We start from the raw sequence: 21,470 nt of genomic DNA on the forward strand, positions 1-21,470 counted from the left end.
ACATCAATATCAGGCTTTTCTAAGATAACTTGCAATATATACTTTTCACGATTCTTTCCATGCTGATGGTTTCCCGGCGCAAGAAGGCTGCCAGCTACGCAGTATTTTGGAAAAAAAACTGGAGCAAATGTCTCCCTTCCCAAAATGATGAAAGATCTTCAATTGTGTCCTTCTGCTGTAAATTAAAACGATTTCACTAGTAATTGTGCAAACCCACCAAGTAGGAAGGGCCATTTGAAATGGCTTGGAAGTCTAGTGCTGTCAATGGAAAACATTGAAGTGAAAACGTTATCTTCCTCAGGCCAAAAAATGCACCCTTCCACTATTTGGTGTACCAGATCCATTTGAAACAGGACAATTGCTGCCATCCCACCACTTCAAACGAATTGGACAACTCGCACCATAAATGGCTGACAATGGCTTTTTAAAAAATGTAGTACCGGTACAGTATCTGCTAATGCCATATAGCCGGAAATCAGAATCAGTCAGTACCCGGAGCCAAAAAAAATCATATCGGTGCAACACTGAAAGTAACCACAAGAAATGACCTACTGCTTTCGCCCTGCAAGTTTGTCATTTCCTTGCAGGATTCCCTGCAGTATCAAAAGATCAGCACAGCGTGCATGTGTGTTCATCGAATGAAATCATTGCAGATGGTCACAGTAAATTCACACTCCTTGGCCTACTGTGAAGTGTGTCAACTAGACTCAGCAGACCACGTTACCACAGGGGGAGAACTCAACTCATAGAATTTATATGTAAAGCAAGACCTGGGCGATAATATGCCAATGATAATTAAAAATATTGACAAAAAAAATATTAAAAACTTTTGATGAATTTAAACTGCAATTACACCGCAAAGAATGGGGGCGGTGATGTGAAGCAGTAGACTAAGAAGTTGGGACGGAACAAACAGCAATTTTTAGCATGATTAGCAATAGAGGGGCTTACACAGGGCATAAAAGCTAAAGGAATATAATACACCCAAAATGATTACTTATGAGATGCAGGACAATGCCGAGCCGACCCACGAAAAGAGCTATGTGAAGTCTCGTTCATTTTTTAAAATTCCTCTTAAATACCCATACCCCAAACAGCCTTTTGGTTTTGAAGGCAAATTTATAAAAATAAGGACGCTAGTCAACATTTCTGCAGGTTTGATTAATTATTTCTTTTCTTAGTGTAATGGGAGTTGTTTTACGTTTATTGCACACAGAGCAACAATAAAATCCTATTTTATATTATATTTTAAAAGATAGATAAGTTATTTTCATAATTGAAAAACGAGTAAAGTAATTTACGAATTCAAATTTGAAAGAAAAAGGGTGTGATAGTTATGGTGATAACTATTTACTTTTTTTTTTTTTAATCGTGATTTTTTTTGTCATATCGCCCAGGCCTTTTTAAAGCCAACATTGCTCATTCAAGTACACATAGAAGCTGGTATCACTTATTCAAACTGCACACATACACTCTTCCCTTTGAACCTGGTACAAAGAAGCAAAATTCCCATCTCCTTATGTTGCAAAATGACACTATCACAGTTCATATTTGTCTAAACGCACGTTTGGTCAGGTCCTTAACGTCAAAAATCAACATGATTTTGTACTGACTGGGGATTCAACTGGTTGTCCGTGAGTATGTCACAATCACCGAGACAGTGAGTTCATCTTTTCAGAATTCACAACAGTAATATAGTGACCCAAGGCGGTCAGCATTTTTTAAGCGTGTGTCAGGGAGCAGTCTAATTTAGTGCCTAAATAAACAGAGTAGTAAATAAAAAGTAAAAAGTTTAAGCTCTCTCTCATTCAGTTTTGCTGCTAGCCATCCTGTCTATGCTAAGGTGTAATGGTGAGCCGAACAGTCGCTGAAACAATTCGTTTTTTTTCTTTTCTTGTTTCTTTTTTTGTTTTAAAAAAAAAAAGCCAAACACAATGTGCAAAATCCCTGCTTCGGAACACATTCAGACAGTATAAAACTTATCTGATGGTCTCTTTCATTCTAAATCCAGTAAGTGAAGAAAAAGGTTACTGGAAAATACACAGTGTAATAGCACTAATATGTGCAACCTCTCTCTCAAAAGCACACACACTTCCGCTGACAGGGCTTATAAAAGATTAGCTCTAGTGACCAGATAGGATCCTGGCATTAGTAGTCAGGCTTGTCACTCCACAGAAGAAAGGAGCATTTCTAAAGGATGGAATGCAGGTGAGAGACAAGTTGAATGTCCTGACCTGCCTTGTGGAGCAAATAAACTGTAAACACCCTTGCTACTCTGTAAGTGATGCCAAATGGACAGTGATCGACATTAGCGTCAGATCAAAATGGAACACATATTGTAGGACTAGGCAGTTCATATCATAGAGAGAGAGGAAAGACAGGAAAATTGTGGTAATGTTAAAAGGAAGCCACATTATCTACGACCTTGCAAGAGGTTTGTTAGAAAAGGAATACATGGGATGACTTCTTGATGAAGCCACGTAGAGCTTGGGGGAATAAAAAGTGGGTCCAAGTTGTCCCACAGTCAGCCTTTCACAAAAGGAATGGGTTTGTGGCACCAGGAGGGCCCCCTCCGGCTTGAGGGGGCATGCTCATCATTGGCTGGGGCATTGCACCGACCCCAATTGCAGGCATTGGCCGTCCTGCAGGAGCCATGCCTGCCAAAGGGACCATTGTGACAGGTTGGGTGGGCAAAGAGGATATGGCCATGGAATCACCCATGCCACCGGCGAATCCCGAAGGCATGGGGCTGACTCGCATCTGGTTGAGTGTTGGTGGAACAGGCTGAACCACTTGGAAGGGATTGGCATGGGCGGTGGATGCTGAGGCAGTGCCACCTAAATAAAAACAAAATAAACTAAAATCAGTCATAATGTAAAAGTTTGATTTCAGTTGACGTTTCATAACTTAGATTGTTTTCGTATTTTGGAACAATGGGTTTCTTTCACATCTAAGCTTTTCGTAATATAGATGCATTTGTACGTAGAGGTACCACTGTATTTTGAGTTTGTCAACTCTCTGGAATTTAATACACTTAGGACAAATTGCAATCAGTAAGTGAGTTTTCTATTTTAATGATGGTCTAATGATGATAAGTTTAATTATAAGAAGGTATCATTTAATCTGTCAGTGTGTGATTTATGTTGATTTTATGATTGATTTCCGATCAAGGTAACGAATGCCCTACTAAAATTAATTATAAAGTTTAATTAATCTGGCTTCACTTGGTCATATTTGGTGTCTTTATGGACATTCAGGGATACTATAAATTAGTATGTACAGTAATACCTTGACATGCGAGCCCCCCAACATATGATGAATTTGAGATACGAGTAAAGTTCTGAGCAAATATTTGCCTCAAGATAGGAGACAAATTTTAAGATGAGCATACGAAACAGCCAGGTGACCTAAACGTGACAGGCTGCTTATGATAAGAATTTGTTGCTCTGCTAGTAGATGGTGAATTACAACCAATAGAAAGTGTTTTTCCATTGAGAAAAATCCATTTATTGGTTGTTTTTTTCAGAACAAACTAATTTGTATTGAGTTCATTTCTATGGGAAAAGTTGATTTGAGATACGAGTAAATTGACATACGAGCCCGGAACGCATTAAGCTCGTATCTCAAGGTATTACTTACTCGTTTGTTTCTGGGTGCAGTACCATTCCTGGCCACAGATCTTGCATTTTTTATTTTATTTTTCCATACCGCATAACATTCTATGATAATATCTATTAAATTAATACAGATATCATGACATTGGATTTTTTTGACTGAGGTAAAATTAGTACTACCCTTTAAATTCAAATGAAATGCACACAATGAAATGCTGCTATAATCTTAAAGTGAGCTTTAAAAGTAGTTTGTAAATAAACTAAACTGGCTTTTTCTACATCATTCTTATTTAAAGTGTGAACTTTTCAGATTATCATCTTACTAACCCGCTGAAGCCAAGAATGGATTGAATGCTGGTGCAGGTTGAGCAGGTTTGGTCACCAAAGAATCCAGGTTGACCAAAGCAGCATTGGGGCCAAGGAAAGACTCTGGAGTCTTCCTGGTTGGATTTGAAGTGGCAGAAAAGGATGTTGGAAGCGGATCAAAGAGGTCCAAACTGCCGCTGCTAGCAAGACTGACTTGGGAGGGAACAGAGGATGTTATCCCAGCATCACCTGCAAGTAGAAACCCAAATTTTAATGAATATGGGATGTTATAAGTAAAATGAAAATGATACTTATTCAATAAATACTGCTCAAATTTTTTTTAAAGAAAAACATGTTTTGTTAGGCCGGTCATGAAATCAGTTAAAACCGCCTGGTAATTTTCTGATTGATAGGGAGCTGAAGGGATCGATAATCACTTTTAGTTGCATTGGTGTTAATGGAGTTCACAACAGTGGCCACAAGCAGGACTGGTTGTACATGTGGAGGTCATTTCAAGTTTCTTCGTCTTGATCTTTTTTGGGCTGGTTTGCCACTCGTGCTGGTTTTCGCTTGACTAATTGTTTTTACTGGTGGGATGAGGCAATTTCACAACACTACAGAAGTTGCCCAGGTCGTCAAACTTCTATAGGCCTGCACATCCAAATGTGCTAAAGAAAGTACATTTAATGTGTCTCTTGGCACAATCTCCAGAACATGGAGGGTATTTGAAGAGACTGGTGGTTATTCTCGGAGAGCTCGACTCGTCAGCAGTACTGATACTTGCTCCTTTGTGCAAGGCGGAACAAGCTGAGCACTACTTGTGCCCTATAAGATGACCTCCAGAGGGGCAATGGTATGAATGTATCTACCCAAACAATTAGGACGAGACTTTATGAAGGTGGCCTGAGGGCCCAAAGTCCAGTAGTGGGCCCTGTGCTGACTGTCCATCACTGTGGAGCTCAGCTGGCAATTGCTTAAGAACATCAGAATTGGCAAATCGACCACTGGCACTCTACTTTTCACGGATAAAAGCAGGCTTGCCCTGAACACCTGTGATAAACGTGGAAGATTCTGGGGAAGACGAGGAGAACGTTATACTCCCCGCAACGTCATTCAACTTGACAGGTTTGGTTGTGGGTTAGTGATGTTCTAGGGAGGCATATCCCTAGAGGGACGCCCTTCTACTGCCTAGCAAATGGTGCTCTGACTTTCATAAGGTGTCAAAATAAAATCCTTGAAGCCATTGTCAGACACTATGGTGTTGTACCAGAACCTAGTAACATTCGAATGTACAACATTGCCAGGCAAAAATATGCAGGCGATATTTGGAGGATGAAAGAATTGGAACAATTTCAAAGAGGTCGCTCAAAAATAAATATTGTTGTACTGTTACCACAATACCGATAGCACATTTTTAAAGCAAAACAAAAGGAAAAAATATAGCGCATGTATTTTGCCAAACTTTATCAGCTAGCATGTTTCATTCAGAAATAGTGCATGTTATTATGTGTATTGTACAACAGACGCAAACTGCCATTCTGCTAACAATTCATTAAGAAGAATAATGCAATTAGGACACACACAAAAGAGCAGGCCATTTGCTATGCGTGTCATTGTGACAAACTACTCTCAGAATAGCAACGCACAAATGACAGTGATAAAAAGTGCACTGAGTGTCTGGAATCCTTCAATTCCTTAATTTGGTGTTCACACAAATAACCCTTCTTCTTTCATCAGGTCTTCAACACATTCCATTGAGGCTTTACTTTTTGTGTAATCAATCCAAATTAAAAACCTTTATTCCCCTTTATGCTTTCAGACATGTTTGCCTTGCGCTAATGCACTAATGCGCAAAAAGTGCCAATCTCGCCACAGAATTCAACCACGGGAAAGGAAACCACCACGACTTGGGTGAAGCAGAGTTTTGAAAACCCTTGACTTACGAATTGAGGTGTTGAAATTGAAAATCTCAAAAATGGTTTTACAAAAACAAAGCTCAGTTCGATTATTACCACCCAAGTGGAAAAATATACCAAGACGAAGCAAATGCCATATTTTTTCAAATCAAATTGTTATGGGAGTTATTTTTCCCCATCCAATCTTGGCCATGGCTCATTGCTTCATTCTGGTAGTATAGCCATACAAAGACAAGACACGTCTGTGCCCAACAGAGATATTGGAAATCTGAGAGCACAGAGATACAAAGAACACAAGACGGTGTCAATAGGAAGACAAGGACAGGGTGAGTACCAGCAGCGACAGAGGAGGAGGTGCGCAGGTTGTCAAACGCTGAGAAGTCCTCTTTGGACGTACCATTGGATTCACTGAACAGGTCAAAGCTACCTGGGTGGGGACAACATTTACATATAATATAAAGCAATCCAGATCAAATGGACAAAAGACAATAGAAGACTAGATGTGTGCATTAAAAAAATGTGGACAGAAAAATTCCCAAACTACGTAATGACTCAGTCATAAAAAATGTGTTTAATTATTGTCTTCTCATCTCCATGTGTTACCTGTATTAGGAACTTTAGGGCGAGTAGCTGTTGACGCCCAGGGATCCGATGCGGGAGCGGAATTTGGTGCCCAGGGATCACTGCTTTTCATGGGTGTAACTGAGGTTGGGGCCCCCCAAGGGTCTGCCGAGGCTGCTGTCTTAGGAGCAGAACCTTGGGAAAAGGGAATTAGTCTTACTGGGCGCACAAGTAGAAATTGGGTAATCATCGATGCTAACATGAAAATGAGGTACAAAATGAAACAGCAATGATACAGGAAATTTCAAATGAGGTGTTCATGCAGGTTATGGCGACATGTATCACATGAACAACCTTGTGTCACGACATCAACACATTTTCCATTCATTACAGCAGTGTTCCCCAACCACTGTGCCGTGAGGAATGGTCAGGCGTGTCGCGGGAAATTGCAAGAAGTCATGCAAAGTAATATTTAGAGAGAAAAATTAATGAATTTAACGAGATTAAAATTGAACTATTACAAGATTAAAACATGATGAACACGATGATGTTGCTCATTTTTCTCTAATATGAACCAGAAGTTGTTTGATTTCAAAGACATCGACTTTTGGCGACGTATAGTCTGTGCGTAATTTTAGATTTTATCAATATTTGGAGAAAAGTCATAAAATTGTACTATTAAAAACATTACATTACTTATTTTTGCATCGCTCGAACCAGAAGTTGTTCAGGATCTGCAGACATCAACTTTTAGTGATATTAGGTCAGTGTGAAAAAAATTGATTTTGGAATCATTTTTGGAGGTTTATGTGATTGCTACTGATTAAACTTTGATGAGAATGACTATTGTTAATATAGGCAACATTGTTTTAGATGAAAATACTTTCAGATGGTGGCGTCCCTTGGGATTTTTTTTCAATGCAAAAAGTTTACCGCAGTTCAAAAAAGGTTGGTGAACACTGCATTACAGAATAGGCTCACACATTTGTGTAAACCAACTGCCCCAACTTTTAACATATGGTATTAGTGAACCAACAGCAATCTTTAGTTGTTGTGTGTGGTCTTGGGTAAATGTTTCAGTACAGAGATTCCCATCCAATCATTCTTGATGATTTTCACAGTCCATTGGGCACAAACAGGGCCCTTAATTTGTCCATGTTGAGCTCACCAACTGGCATAAAATAGTATGGCAGAAAAAAATAATACACAAGCTGCAAAATTCCAAAATCATGAAACAATGTGCGTTTGGAATATTTAAATAAACAAGGTACATCATGAGTTTATCAGTACGAATGCAGCTATTTACTTTTCCTAGGCACAAAAAAACCCTTTCGGATTTCAATGGCGTGTGCGGATACGGCATCCCAAATAGATGTCTCCAAAATATAAAACAAGCGCACTTCCTCCAGATAAGATTAAGCTAATGCTAGTAAGCTTTCCTGCCTAACTTGATTTAGTAGAGGCAGGACCATTAATAAAATTGGATATACAAGTTAGCTGCTGTTCACAAATACTATATACTATGATGTCATTGGTATAGTGGAGCAATGAGCCGATAATCAGTCAGGCCAATATTTGAATATTTAACATATATCAATAACAAGTGTTTTTTAAAAAAAAAAACTTCTTTTAGTTTTTTAATCCAACCCCCCAATAAGAAGAAATCAATTTAAAAATTGGTTATTTGGGTTCAGATGCAGCCACGCTTTTCTCTCTCCCATGCTTCAATTAACGGCAGCCTATATTGGTAATATGAACACAGACACACCAGCACCAGTGCAAATGTAACCCCCTATACCTCTTTTGCGTTGCCACCATACAAATTAAGTTGAATTGTACATTCAATAACATACATTAACAGAAATTATAAGAATCTTTTACTTTCACTGCAAATGAATATCGGCTCCAAATATCAATTAACGGCCTGCTCCATCTCCTAATAATCGGTATCGGTACTGAAAAACCTGTATCGGTTGATCACTAGTACATGGTCTAGGGGCTTTTGCCAAAGGCAAATATGCCATGGTGACGTCGTGCAGAACTTTACTCTTTCTCACTAGGCCTGCAAAGCAGCATTCCAAGCTGCCAAAGAGTCAAACAGCAGTATTTAGAGTTAGATGTAGGGGTGAGGCGTAGCGATATTGTCACACTCACATTAGTCACACATGCAGTAACACGAACACCTTTAAGGTTGAGAGCTGTCAAACAACCTTTCTATGAGGGGATCTTTTGTTTTATCGAATGCTTTTGAAAATCATACAGGATACACAATTGCTTGTGAAATCTACTGGGATCAAATGCTATAAGGCTGAATAGTTTGTGCGTCAGCCCAACATTTCTGAGATCGAGGGTTCGACCCAAGGTCCTGGCCTTCCTGTTGGGAGCTTGCATGTTCTCCCGGGTTTATGTGGGTTTTCTCCAGCTAATCTGGTTTCCTCCTACATCCCAAAAACATGCATGGCGGTGTGGTTGAACACTCTAAATTGCCCCTCTAGGTATGAGTGTGAGCGCAAATGGTGGTCCGTCTCCTCATGCCCTGCGATTGCCTGGCCACCGATTAATGGTGTCCCCCTTGTTGTTCCTCGATAAGCCACAAATATTGTGATATTTCAAGATATTGATATACTGCCATACCCCTAACAGATAGTATGTCAGTCTTATGAAAATGCACATGTACCATAAGCTTTCCAGGGGTCACCTTTCGCCAGACCTGCTGAAACCCAGGGGTCAGCGCTTGCACCCTGTTCTGGGGTATCCATCAAATCCATCAGAGATGACTGTGGCTGAAAATAAGACAGAATGTCAATTTGTAAAGAGTGACAACAGATGAATTTTTAAAATGTTTTTCTGAACTGCATTTTGCCTAAAGCGTAAAGGCCATTTTTGGACCAATCATCTTTTCATTAACCCAATGAGTAGTCAGTCACTCTGTCCTTCTTAACCATCTACTGAAGAACAAAATGTTGGGCTAACAAAGGCATCTTCTGCTAGATTCATTACTGCTTCGGGGGGAGGAGATCAAGTCAGGCAAAAATAAGCATGAGGAGACTAAATTAGGATAATACTGATGAGTCACATAATGTTCAGCGTTAGATGGTAACATACCTCTTTTTTCTTTCGTGCCAGTTTGCCAGAGTCGGTACCACCTTTCCCTTTCTTACTCTCCTCCAAGGCCATCTGTAGTCTTAAATCATCCCCTCGGCGTATGCGATCCTCCTGTATAAAGGGGTACTAGTTAGGACAAAGTGCCCCTGGGCAAATTACATTTAATTTCACCTGTTCTTGTCATTTTAATTGTCCATAAATCAAAAAAGATTTCTGCTTTCAGACATTTTTATCTGATATTAAATACAAGTTTGATTTATTACGTTCAAGTAAATACCCAAGTGTGCACATGATTCATTATCTGCCACGTAGCACACATGTTTACAGTACCTGCTCTGCTGCCTCTCTGCTCATGGCCAGAGCCAGTTGCAACTGTAGCTCCTCCTCCCCACTGGTCTGAGGTCTGGCTTGCTCCAATTCTGATCCAGCATTGGGAGATGTAGCTGGTGGACAATTAGATACAAAAACAATTGACATCGTACTTGAGTAAGATAGAATATGCTATTTAAGTTTAGTTGTGTCTTCAATACTTTTGGAAGTCATTTTTATGATATTGGATTTTGGTTTGTATCTGTACCTTGAGTTCTTGAGCAAAACCTTTTATATTTGGTACGTGTATATTCAGCAATGTTTTTTATGTTACACTTTTCTAACAAAGCTAATATTAAGTTATGTTATAATTACATTTAAATGCCGAAAATTGCAAAAACATGTTCTACTAAATGGTAGGATAGGAGGTAGACCATTGTCAATATCTGTATCTTAAAAATAAATTAAAAAATTAAATCGGACCTTCTGAGAATAAATAAATTACTTTCCTCATTCAATTATGAAATCAACTATTACCTTACTTGATAAGAAAAGAGAATATAATGATGACTTTAAAGTAATTTTGTTGTTTTATTGAGCAATAAAGAGAAGGCAACTATAAAGTATAAAATAAAAAAGTTGGATGAACTTAACCCATTTTAACCCAAGATAACAACTTTTAACTTTTTTCAACGTTTTCAGAACATTTACGTAGAATTGGGAAACACCTTCATTCCAAGTAAGAAAAATATTACAGGCTGTCCTCAAATGAGGACAGTGGGTTAATAATAATAAGGCTGCTCTTTGCACACATAGACAAGTAGTCAACATAGATAATGGAGTGGTTAGCGGCCCATGGAATAAGTGAAAGTACAAGATACAAAAGTACTCTAGATTAGGTCCTCTGGGTGTGGAACTCGAGTTGATGCAGTTATTTTAACTTGTGTCTTTAGGGGAGGTCGTCTTATATCCGGGCCATTACGGTAGTTGGCAAAAAAAGTACTCACAGCCGTGATATGAGGCAGGTGAGCCCTCTGACCTCCCGTACTCTTCGCTGTAGGAAGTGGAGAGGTTGGGCTGGGATGAGCCTCTACCAAAGCCCATCTGACTGCTCCCTGTTGATACCTGGGCCATACGCTCTTTAGTTTTCAAAGCCTGAGACCTTACAGGACAAAACAGGACAGCAATAGTCTTAAAAAATGTTACGTGTCACCTTTACATAAAACGTATAGACAAGTAGTCAGCGTATAGTCAATGAAACCGCTTCATGATAAACTTGCCCTTATTCAAAGATTCATTCATCCAATTGCACCAATAGCTGGAAATTCGCATATTTCTCTCAGCCATTCCTCTTCAGAAATTTCAACAGACGAGCAGCAAATTAATGCACTAATACCTTTTTTTATATGTTTTGGTGATGGCTCATGTTTGGCTCCTCTATGTAAATCTAATTTACTTTCAGTGATTCAGTGCATCTGCCAAACCACCCAACACAAAAAATCGATTTCTTTTTAGGATATAAACAGCTGAGGGAACCTTAACCTCACAAAATTATTTTAAATTTTTGTTTGAAATAAATACTCTCAGTTCTATGCCAACTATTCAGGCAGAGAACTTAAGTGAGAGTGCCTTCTTGTGGATGCCACAATATAAAATGTCCAGGTTGCTTTAACACAGGAGTTTTTTTCACCTAGATATAACTCTTAGTTCAACCTTGAAATACTTGCGCTCCAATTTTATTTTGGAGAGATTATCATTGGCCATCTCACATTAATGTCCCTGATCAAACTAATTCACCCAAATAAATCTAGGTAGAAACAGCAAAGTTTATGGAAGTAATTTCAAAATCAATTTGCTATACTTGTGTTTTACCATGTAAAATAATGACTTACCGCTCTCCTTTAAGACGATCTTCATCTTTAAGAAGGACCACTAGCTGCTTACTCTTCTCCCTTACATTGATGCCCTGGTCCTTACCATCTCTGTCGATGTACTGGAAGTCTTTCAGAGTCTGGATGGCAAAGATGTTTTCTTTGCATTGCAAAGCCACTCGCTCGGAGCCGGTCTTGATCAGGTAGTCAAGCAGGGTGAGAGCTTTGTAGACATGGCGCCAGTTTTTGCCATGGTCATTGAGTCGTCTCCAGATCATACTCATGATCTCACTGAAGGCCACCACATTATAAGTTAAGTCGGCAATTTCAGACATGAGTGAAGAGGAAGGACCCCAAGGGTCATTGGAGGTAGCCTCTCTAACTTTCTTTTCAGCATCTGAGTAGTTGTTCACCATGTTCTTCATTTGGCGACGAATTGTGGAGCTTGGCATTGTGGAGGGCAAGATGTGAAACCAACTTTAAAAGAATTTAAATGTTCACAAGGCAAGTAGGTTTGTTTTATGTATATGAGCAACAGAGCCTTGTTCTTTCACAGAAAGTAGGAGTCTCCTTGTCCAAAATGTTTTGTGCTGGATATGAGTTTATGAGGCTTCTTCAGGCCAGGGCAGAGTTCCTGAGTCCTCCAGAACAATGTTTGTTAAAACCATCTCCACACACAAAGTGCGTGCACTTGCGACCATGCCATTACCTAGGATGTGCAAAAAATGACTGAGTTAGAGCCAGGAAGCAAATACAAGCTGTAATGAAGCATCAATTCTACTTTAGCACAAAATCACATTTTTAGGGCGTACCTCAAAGCATGCTAAAATTCATAGATCTAAAGCATAGTTTACAATACTTCCATATTTATATTGATACTATTTATAAAAAAAAACTAGCACTTTAAAGTAAAATTATATTTCCGGCCAAATCACAATTGAATTAGCTAAATTTATTGAATTGGAGCTAATTTGCTAAATAAGTTTATTTCTGTAAAATACATGATTTAAACCATTTGTTAGCAACTTAATTTTGGTGCTGTGCAACTGAAAAAAAGACGATCTTTATTTCTGCATATTTGAAATCACCCGTTGATATGATTATAACGTTGCAATGTCTCCAACTTAACACATATCCTAGGTATCGGATCAGGACTCTGGATTGGCAGATTCTCAAAATCAGGTGACTCAGAGAAATAAGCAAAAATATGTGATCGTAACATTCCTACTACAAGTCATTACAGAACAAGTGAAAACAAATTCTGAATGAAAAATTAAGAGTTTTGTGTTTTTCTGTAATGTTTGATATATTTGATGAGTTGGTGGTTACAGAACGACAGATTTACATAATTGTGAATCAACCCAAGTAAAATATGTATTCCCTTATGAAACCCCCAGCCCACCACTTTACGTGTCCTTAACAGCCAGGGTTCTACATTACCCTTTTAAGCCACCTGCCCATAGGACAGGTAACCCATCTATCTTACCTGCCCTAATTAATAATGTAAAACCAAACATAGATATGGTTAAATATTTTATGAGTGACTGTACAAAGACAATCTCAAACGGAACATGATTGATGCGTACCTGCATGTATATAAAAAAAACTAATATTCACTGCAAAATGGCAACGCCCTTAAAAAACATGGACAAATTGTTCACACGAGCAATGGAAAAAGTTCACATACGCACATCTGCGCAGAAGACGAAAATGTGTAAAAAAAAAAAAAAAGGCCACACCCATGGCAGGACACAAAACAGATGAACAATTCTGATTTTCCTCATTTATTTTAGATCACATAATCAAAAGATTATCTTCTCTTTCGAGAGGCTATCAAAACATAATTAGCTGCCCGGGGCATTTTAGCAGTCCTTATTGTCAATCCCTGACAGCTCCAGAAAGTACAGCATAAGCAATCTCTTACAACAAAAGTTAAAAGTTAAATCAGTGATAAATGGCAGCATGTAAAACAAATACTTATTTCAAAATGTGTCTCAATAATGCAGACAAAAGTATGTTTTCTGAACAGACTCACTTCCTAATTAACTTCCTAGAGGCAGTTGTGGAAATGCCCCACTGAGTAATATCATAAGTGTATATTCTGCTTGTATCAGCATGCTCCGTCACGCAGTGAGGGTGCGAACTGTGCAGTCTTAAAGAGTAGAGAGTGTTCAAATTTTAGGTATACACCTCTTAAATGTTTCATAATAATTGTATCTTCTGTCCCTAGTCATGGAAGGACAGCTGGAGAGGAAACGAAAATGACTGAATGCTTACGGAATAAGAAAACAACTTGGCACATCCGACAAATTCACTTAATGCCAATGAAATGTGATTCCTGTGGAGCATGCCCCTGCCATTCCACCAACTTTCCCTGATCAGTCTGCATCTCCATGAATACGAGGGAGGCCTAATTACACATCTGCTGCAATAATCACCTATTCACTCACTGCAGACAGGAGGAAGAGAAGAGGGTCTGTCTTGTCCATCGCAACCCCCCACTCTATACACGCATGCGCAAAAGCACACCCACCGGAACATCCTTCAACACAGAACACAACCAGGGCCCCTTTCCTGAAGTCCTTTTTTTTGCAGAGCTCATTTGGATCAGATGGGTCAATATGAATTAACACACTATTCTACTGGAAAAATATTTGTCATGCAACTAAAATAGCGCTAAGAAATCAACAGCACGTTACAGTTCCAAATGACCTTAACCATTCATCACACTTCCTACCATTCCTTGCTTAACTGATGGTGCCTGGCACACTTTGAGATTGAAGTACTGTGTTGAGTTCAACATTATTTAAAGAGTGAACTAAACCAAAATCGTGACCGGACGTTTGGTCGCCGGTCTTTTGGTCCCTTTTGGTCGCCGGTCAAATGTACTTAGATATTAAACAGTACTTAGATATTAAACTCTCTCTCATTAATACAGTTTTGAGAGCTGGTTTCAACAGTAAACTCAACCAGCGACCAAACGTCCGAGCACCAACCAAAATGTATATACGTATACACACACGCGCACACACGATGCGCCGTGAGTGGTTAGCGCGTCGGGCTCAGAGCTATGAGTCCCTGGGTTCAAATCCAGGTCACATCTACCTGAGTGGGGTTTGCATGTTCTCCCTGGGCCTGCATGGGTTTCCTCCCACATTCCAAACACATGCATAGTACGCTGATTAGACACTCTGAATTGCCCCTAAGTAAGGGTTTGAATGTGTATGGTTGTCCGTCTCCTTGTGCCCTTCGATAGACTGGCCACCGATTCAGTGTCCCCCTGCTTCTGGCCTGGAAATAGCTGGGATTGGCTCCAGCACCCCCACGACCCTAGTGAGGATAAAGCGGTTCAGAAAATGAGATGAGATAAATACAATATTCAACTGATGATATCATCTTTGGCAAGCAGACTATTTTTAGCCTCACAAAATCACACAGTGTAAATTTACCTTACATGTGGCAATTTACAAAAAAATATATATAAAAATTAAAGAGTTAGGATGAACTTAACCCATTAATACCATGATAAAAAGTTTTCATTGACATAGTATGGGGAAACATCTTGATAAAGTAAAAAAACATTACAGGCTGTCCTCAAACCAGGACAGTGGGTTAAGGACATAATATCAATAAGGCTGCTCTTTCCAAGTTAACGAGGCATTTAAAAAATAAAAAATATGAAAACGCAAGGGAGAATTGACTTGGATCTTTTAGTGGTTCGATTCTGTGTTGTCATGCATCTCATAATCGCTCATTTTGGCCGTGTTATTGTCTTTTTGCGCTCATGCTCTGTGTTAGCCACTATTGCTAACATGCTAAAAACATGTTTCGACTTTTGTTTTTGCTATCCTCATGAGTTGCCGGAGCCTATCCCCGCTGCCTTCGGGCACAAGGCAGGGGACACCCTGAATTGGTGGCCAGCCAATCACAGGGCACAAGGAGAGAAACAACCATTTACGCTCACACTCATACTTAGGGGCAATTTAGAATGTCCAATCAGCCTACCATGCATGTATTTGGAATGTGGGAGGAAACCCACACAGGTCGGGGAGAACATGCCAACTCCACACAGGTGGACAGACCAGGATTTGAACTGTGAGGCCGACGCGGTAACCACTCAATATAAAACCCGCTAAAATGTCTTATTGCGGCAGGCCTTTTCTGCATAGGGAACCTGCTACTGAGGCTTTCTACAACAGCAAAGGAAAAAATGCTGGTAAAAAAGAAAATCTTGACATCTCCTAGCTGCCTGTCAGTTTAACCTACACCAGTGGGCAAGTAACCCAAGTGAACAAACATTGTATTCTATTCCAACTATATATTTTAACGACACTATAGTAAAATATACTTTAAATTGTATACAAGTGAATCCAAATGTGCAAAAGAAGTCATTTTTTATATATAATTTCAATTGCAATTCATCACAAATTTACATTATGTAATTTGTTAACTACAAGCGTGGGAATCCATTTTAAACTGCTATATCTAGCCTTAAAATCATGATTTTATTAAATCGATTTTTACCTGTACATTGCCTATAAATGTTATCGAATGATCAACAGCATAATAGATCCAAAAAATAACAATAGTGACAGTTATGTTCTATTTGACCTACCAGACTGGAGTTGTAAATTCATTGATGAAACGTAATGAATAATAATTCAAGGGATTGAAGTAATTACGATGGTGATGTACGGTTTACTTCTAAGGCAAAAAGAAATAAAGACGTGTGCTCATTCTTCCGATTTCTCTTAGAAACCAAGGCAGCGCCCTGGCAGCGTAATGCTAAATGATGTAAACCCGTAACAAACGGGAATGGGACAAAATCGATCTTTATTCGAAACAGTATGCATCAAAAGGTAACAATATACAGCTATGAAGCTGAAAAATAAACAACAAAATCACAGCTATTGCCTCAGTTGACGTGATTGTTCCTTCCCTAGCTACTGACGTACCATTCGTTTCCCATAAAAATAAAAACACTCACATATTCTTAAAATAAATTCTGATAGTGACTACGACATTTAAAAAAATCATGTAGAAAAATCTGGAGTTTTGGCAATCGTAATCAAAAGGACTTTTATACGAACGATGGTTAGCGCTAATGTTAGCAAATTGCGAGCCAACTTGTGAGTAAACTTGCTTGAGTTAACTTTATTTGGAATGCATCCTTATTGGAGTGAAGATGTTAATTACTGTTAATTTTCTCACTTTGGTGGACAAGAGATTGGCGTCAAATGTTACTTTATCCGCGCCGAATGTTAATACACTTCGAAGAGGGGGGTAGTTGGAAAGCTAGCCACCCGCACATCTTAGATCTCTTCTTTTGATCGATTTAACAGCAGCAAATGTACACTTTAGCGCCAAACTGTACTGTTTTCTTTGTGTCTAATGGAATTATATCCCACCTTCCGTCTACGCATTCTATTTGCCCCATATATGCGTAATCAGTTGACGAACATGCTAAGCTATGTGGCCAGTCTAATAGTAGCCGAGACGGGTACTCGTTGGAGACATCGCAACTAAAAAACTGGATTAGGACACTCTGGAAAACATCAAAATAATTCCTCTACGTATTATAAGTAGATGGTACTCACCGTACGGATCGAAAATGACCGGATTTAAATTAAGAATATAGGTTATAAACCCTTAAATGTGTTCCCCTATTCCAAAGGTCTTTAAAATTCAGGATAGTGTACTTATAGCGGCGTCCAAAGCTTGTTGCGCCTCCACCAAGCTATAATGTTGCTAATGCTAACGCTGGGCTAAATCTTTCCCCTCCTCCAGAACATGGCGGGCGCTTTGGGAGGGGAGAGCCAAAGATGGGTGTGACCGACGCGGCCTATTCACACACACAAAAGACCTTCCTTCCCTCCATGCGTGTCACCCAGAAAACCGGTCAATAAAAACAACTACGTTACCAGGCTCAGTTGATATAAAGAGGATAAAAACCCACCACTTCATCAGAGTTAAGCTTTTCCATTACTAAACAATGATTTGATAATTCTAGGAAAGTAAAAACTTAATAACTGAACCCGTCTATATTTTACTGGTATCCCCGTTCTAGGATCCCATTATGATACGATTTCAGGAACTTAATCTACATCACTCTACCATTCCAAGTACAGCCTAGTGATGTATATGTACGTGCAATTTCAATAAAGATTTTAATTCAAAATTGTGGCACATTAAATAAGTGGTTAGCATGACCGCCTCATCGTTCTGAGTTTGAGGGTTCAATCCCTGATGGGCTTTTGCCTTCCTGTTTGGAGTTTGTATGTTCATCCTGTGCCTTCGTATGAATATACTGTCGCCCATCTCATTTTCTGAACCGTTTTATCCTCATTAGGGTCGCGGGGGTGCTGGAGCACATCCCATCTGACTCCGGGCCTGAGATCGGTGGCCAGCCAATAACAGGGCACAAGGAGACAGATAACCATGCACACTCACACCCATCCCTAGGGGCAATTTAGAGTGTCCAATCAGCCTACTATGCATGTTTTTGGAATGTGGGAGGAAAACAGAGTACCCGGAGGAAACCCACTCAGGCCCGGGAAGAACATGCAAACGCCACCCAGGTGGACGTGACCTGGATTTGAACCCAGGACCCCAACAATTTGAGGGTGACACGCTAACCACTCACTTACATGCATATCTATTTGACTGTGAACATTTATTTCTACTTTTGTTCAGAGTCTATATTCTCTGTTTACCTGTTTTTATTGTTCTTGTTGTTTTTTTTTTTTTTGAAAATTCCGTGTACTAGAACTTACATGCCGTGTAAACATTTAACTCATCCGATCTATTATTAGTACATTGAATACTCTAGTTCCTGGTTTGCTTTGTTTAACCTGTATGGCTTCTACGGTCGGGAAAACACACGTGCATAACTTTTCTCTTATCATTTCAGAACAGATGGCTGCAAGGCAACTATGAAAGCAAAATATAATTATATGGAATTTCCATGACATTCAGTTTGTGTCAGGTGTAAAAGAGCAGGTCTGGAAAACATTGTAGGGCAGCATTCTATCCACAGTCTTCTACAAGCCAATGATCGCGCCTGATCACGTTTTTTAAAAAAGATTTTCCTTTCAAACTAACACATTTGTATACCCTATTTAAACCATGAATATGGAGGCAAATATTGTGATTCAGCTTCAATAATAACGCACTTCCAGTTTCAGCCGTTAGAGGTCAGGCGCGTTCAACTTTTATTTGTGGGGGAGGAAACGTGTTTCCAAATGAAGAGGCAACGTAGATTATAGGTACAAAAAGAAAATTGAAATTATCTTTTAACCAAATCCTTTGTCTTGTTTTAATTCAAACTTAAGTTTGATTGGACAAGAACTTCTGTTGGTCAGAAGCAAGGTTTTAAATTATGTCGTTCACAAAGCTAAATAATTATAAAAGGGCTTTATAATAGGCTTCACATTTGGGAGCAAATTTTGGTTCACTTTTTGTGAATTTTGCACAATTCCCACACAAACCTGGGGAGAATGTGCCAACTCAACACAGGAACGTCCTCGATCTCAGAACTGTGAGGCCAACGCTCTAACCACTGGTTCACTGGGCCAATGGCTTATATTTGCTCTATAATTATCTGATGAAACAACACAGTGAGCACTGACTTGGTATCGAACCCTCGACCCCAAAACTGTAAAGCTGACACGCTAATCCCCTGGTCGCCTAGCTGCCTTTAAACTAGCATTTACTGGGAAATCATATAACTCATAATACAGTTTACATTGTCCAGCCTCATATGCTACCATTGAAACATTACAGAACATATTATGGCTGTGAAAACAAATCGATGAACTTGATCATTAAAACTGTGGCAAGTGTTGACAACAAATATAATTATCGATTCATTCTGTTGCATAATTATTATGTCACTCACCCCGTGCTGTCCATGTTGTTTGTTTTGGTTGTTGTTTCCGTCTCTACGCCCTTTGGTCTTTCCAGGGCTGTGGGGTCCACTAGCTAAGAGTTTGGGATCAGATTTGAACTTAATTTTCAACTATAAAAATAATTGAAGAGGAAGACCCTATGGATATTTTTGGCCATTGATGGCATTTCAGGTCAATGAATTATGTGGTATTTTTTTTAAATATTGTTATTTTTGTTGTATACTTTGTTTCATTGTAAACTTAAACTGGAAGAAAAATGGCATTTCAGGTCAATGAATTATGCTTTATTTATATAAATAAATATTATTGGTTTTGTATACTTTGTTTTATAGTGAACGTGAACTGGAAGAATAATGGCATTTCAGGTTAATGAAATCTGTTGTACAGTGTTCCCTTGGTTATTGCGGTTAATGGGGACCCGCGATAAGTGAATTTCCGCGAAGTAGGGATGCCCCTTCAAAAATGCTTAATTTGAATTTAATAGTTCATTTTGACCCCCACCCCACCCCCTGTATACAGTACACCATATAGAATACCGGTAGAGAGAGTGAAATTCATGTTATAACAAAAAAAACCTGTAAAATATGTCTCAATGTAATATTTGTATTTTTTTTCAAAAAAAATCCGCGAAGCTCTGAGTCCGCGGTGGCTGAACCGCGAAGTAGCGAGGGAACACTGTATTTATATGTTACTATTATTGTTGGATACTTTGTTTTATAGTGAATTTGAGTTGGAATAATAAAGAGATACAAGGGCCTTTGGTTTCCTTTAGAGAATTGAAACTTGCAATCATTTTCAAGAATATCAATTGTAGTGGAGATGATCTAAAAATAATAATTAGCCACTAAAAGACCAATTTGGTGCAGCAAAATTAAAATGCCCTCTGTGGAATGAGACTGATGGCACCACACCAACGGATTGCTGGAAACACAGCTTGGAAACTTGGAATTTTGTTGGAATGTCAACTAAGTTATATGATAAAGTGATACATGGATCATGTCCACCTGACAAGTCAATTGTGAGGTTCAGAAATGTTTTGGAATGCGTTGTCCGAAGCTGCAAAGACAAAAGTTAAATATTTGGCTACGATTTTGCTGCATTGCTTTCGGATCTTCAGATTGTCCCTTGAAATATTTAAAGAGCACTTTCTCAACAAATCTAGGGGTCTTCATGCAAGAGTGATTTTAGCTTTGAAAATGACGCAAGCTAAGATCAACCATTAGGCCACTCAACCTGTGCCTGCCATTGGATTCACACATGCATACAAACGTTACATCTTACTCACTGACAGTGTAGCAGACAGACACTGCTGGCTCTCTGCCATTATAAAATATTTAGCAAAATTCATTTTATTTTACCTAGCATATATCACATCTAAAGATATCCTAAAGACTTTTTCTCACGGCTTTAAGGAGCAAGCACAGTAGGAAAGGAAAGCACATTGGCTCAGTGTGGTTTAGGTCAGCTGCCTTAACCAATTAGGTTAAATTGGTTGGAGCAGCCCAGCGAATGAGTGGTTAGCACGTCGGCCTCACAGTTATTGGGTCCTGGGTTCGTATCCAAGTCCGTTCGCATGTGTGGAGTTTGCATGTTTTCAAGGCCTGTGTGGGTTTTCTTCAGGTATTCCGGTTTCCTCCCACATTCCAAAGATATGCATGGTAGGCTGATTGGACACTCTAAATTGCCCCTAAGTTGTACATCTTGTGCCCTGTGATCTACTGCCCACCAATTCAGCTGGGATAGGCTCCAGCACCCCCGTCACCCTTGTAAGAATAAGCACTTCAGAAAACGAATGAATGAATGAGTGATTTGCAGTCCCATTTAAATATTCATTCACTCATAAATTGATCCATTCGTGAATGCCTAAAGTATCCAATGTCC

General features: G+C 39.2%; 1 protein-coding gene across 3 annotated transcripts; it reads right to left on the reverse strand.

Annotated features, from left to right (window-relative positions):
* Positions 1 to 1,944: 1,944 nt before the first annotated feature.
* epn2 (epsin 2) lies at positions 1,945 to 17,535 on the reverse strand. 3 transcript variants are annotated; one of them, XM_077734045.1, is made up of 10 exons: positions 17,280 to 17,535; positions 11,704 to 12,391; positions 10,819 to 10,973; positions 9,833 to 9,945; positions 9,503 to 9,613; positions 9,075 to 9,180; positions 6,440 to 6,592; positions 6,234 to 6,263; positions 3,942 to 4,169; positions 1,945 to 2,837 (listed from the first exon to the last, which is right to left on the reverse strand). In XM_077734045.1, exons 2-10 carry the CDS (start codon positions 12,132 to 12,134, stop codon positions 2,533 to 2,535), a joined length of 1,632 nt encoding a protein of 543 aa, XP_077590171.1. In that variant the 5' UTR covers positions 12,135 to 12,391; positions 17,280 to 17,535; the 3' UTR covers positions 1,945 to 2,532. The 3 variants fall into 3 exon arrangements, with proteins under 3 accessions (XP_077590171.1, XP_077590170.1, XP_077590172.1); XM_077734044.1 differs by having other exon boundaries at positions 6,171 to 6,263; positions 17,280 to 17,533; XM_077734046.1 differs by lacking the exon at positions 6,234 to 6,263 and having other exon boundaries at positions 17,280 to 17,533.
* Between the last annotated feature and the right edge of the window lie 3,935 nt (positions 17,536 to 21,470).

This window comes from Stigmatopora nigra, chromosome 15, assembly GCF_051989575.1.
Source record: "Stigmatopora nigra isolate UIUO_SnigA chromosome 15, RoL_Snig_1.1, whole genome shotgun sequence".
Classification (NCBI taxonomy): Eukaryota; Metazoa; Chordata; class Actinopteri; order Syngnathiformes; family Syngnathidae; genus Stigmatopora; species Stigmatopora nigra.

Bases quoted from the DNA above. Each gene is read 5' to 3' on its own strand.
- epn2 (XM_077734044.1), bottom strand. From the start codon at position 12,134: ATGCCAAGCTCCACAATTCGTCGCCAAATGAAGAACATGGTGAACAAC. The intron at 9,946-10,818 runs GTGAGTACTTTT...ATTGTCCACCAG, and splicing joins ACCTGCCTCATATCACGGCT to CTACATCTCCCAATGCTGGA. The intron at 6,264-6,439 runs GTAACACATGGA...GTCCCCACCCAG, and splicing joins CCCTAAAGTTCCTAATACAG to GTAGCTTTGACCTGTTCAGT.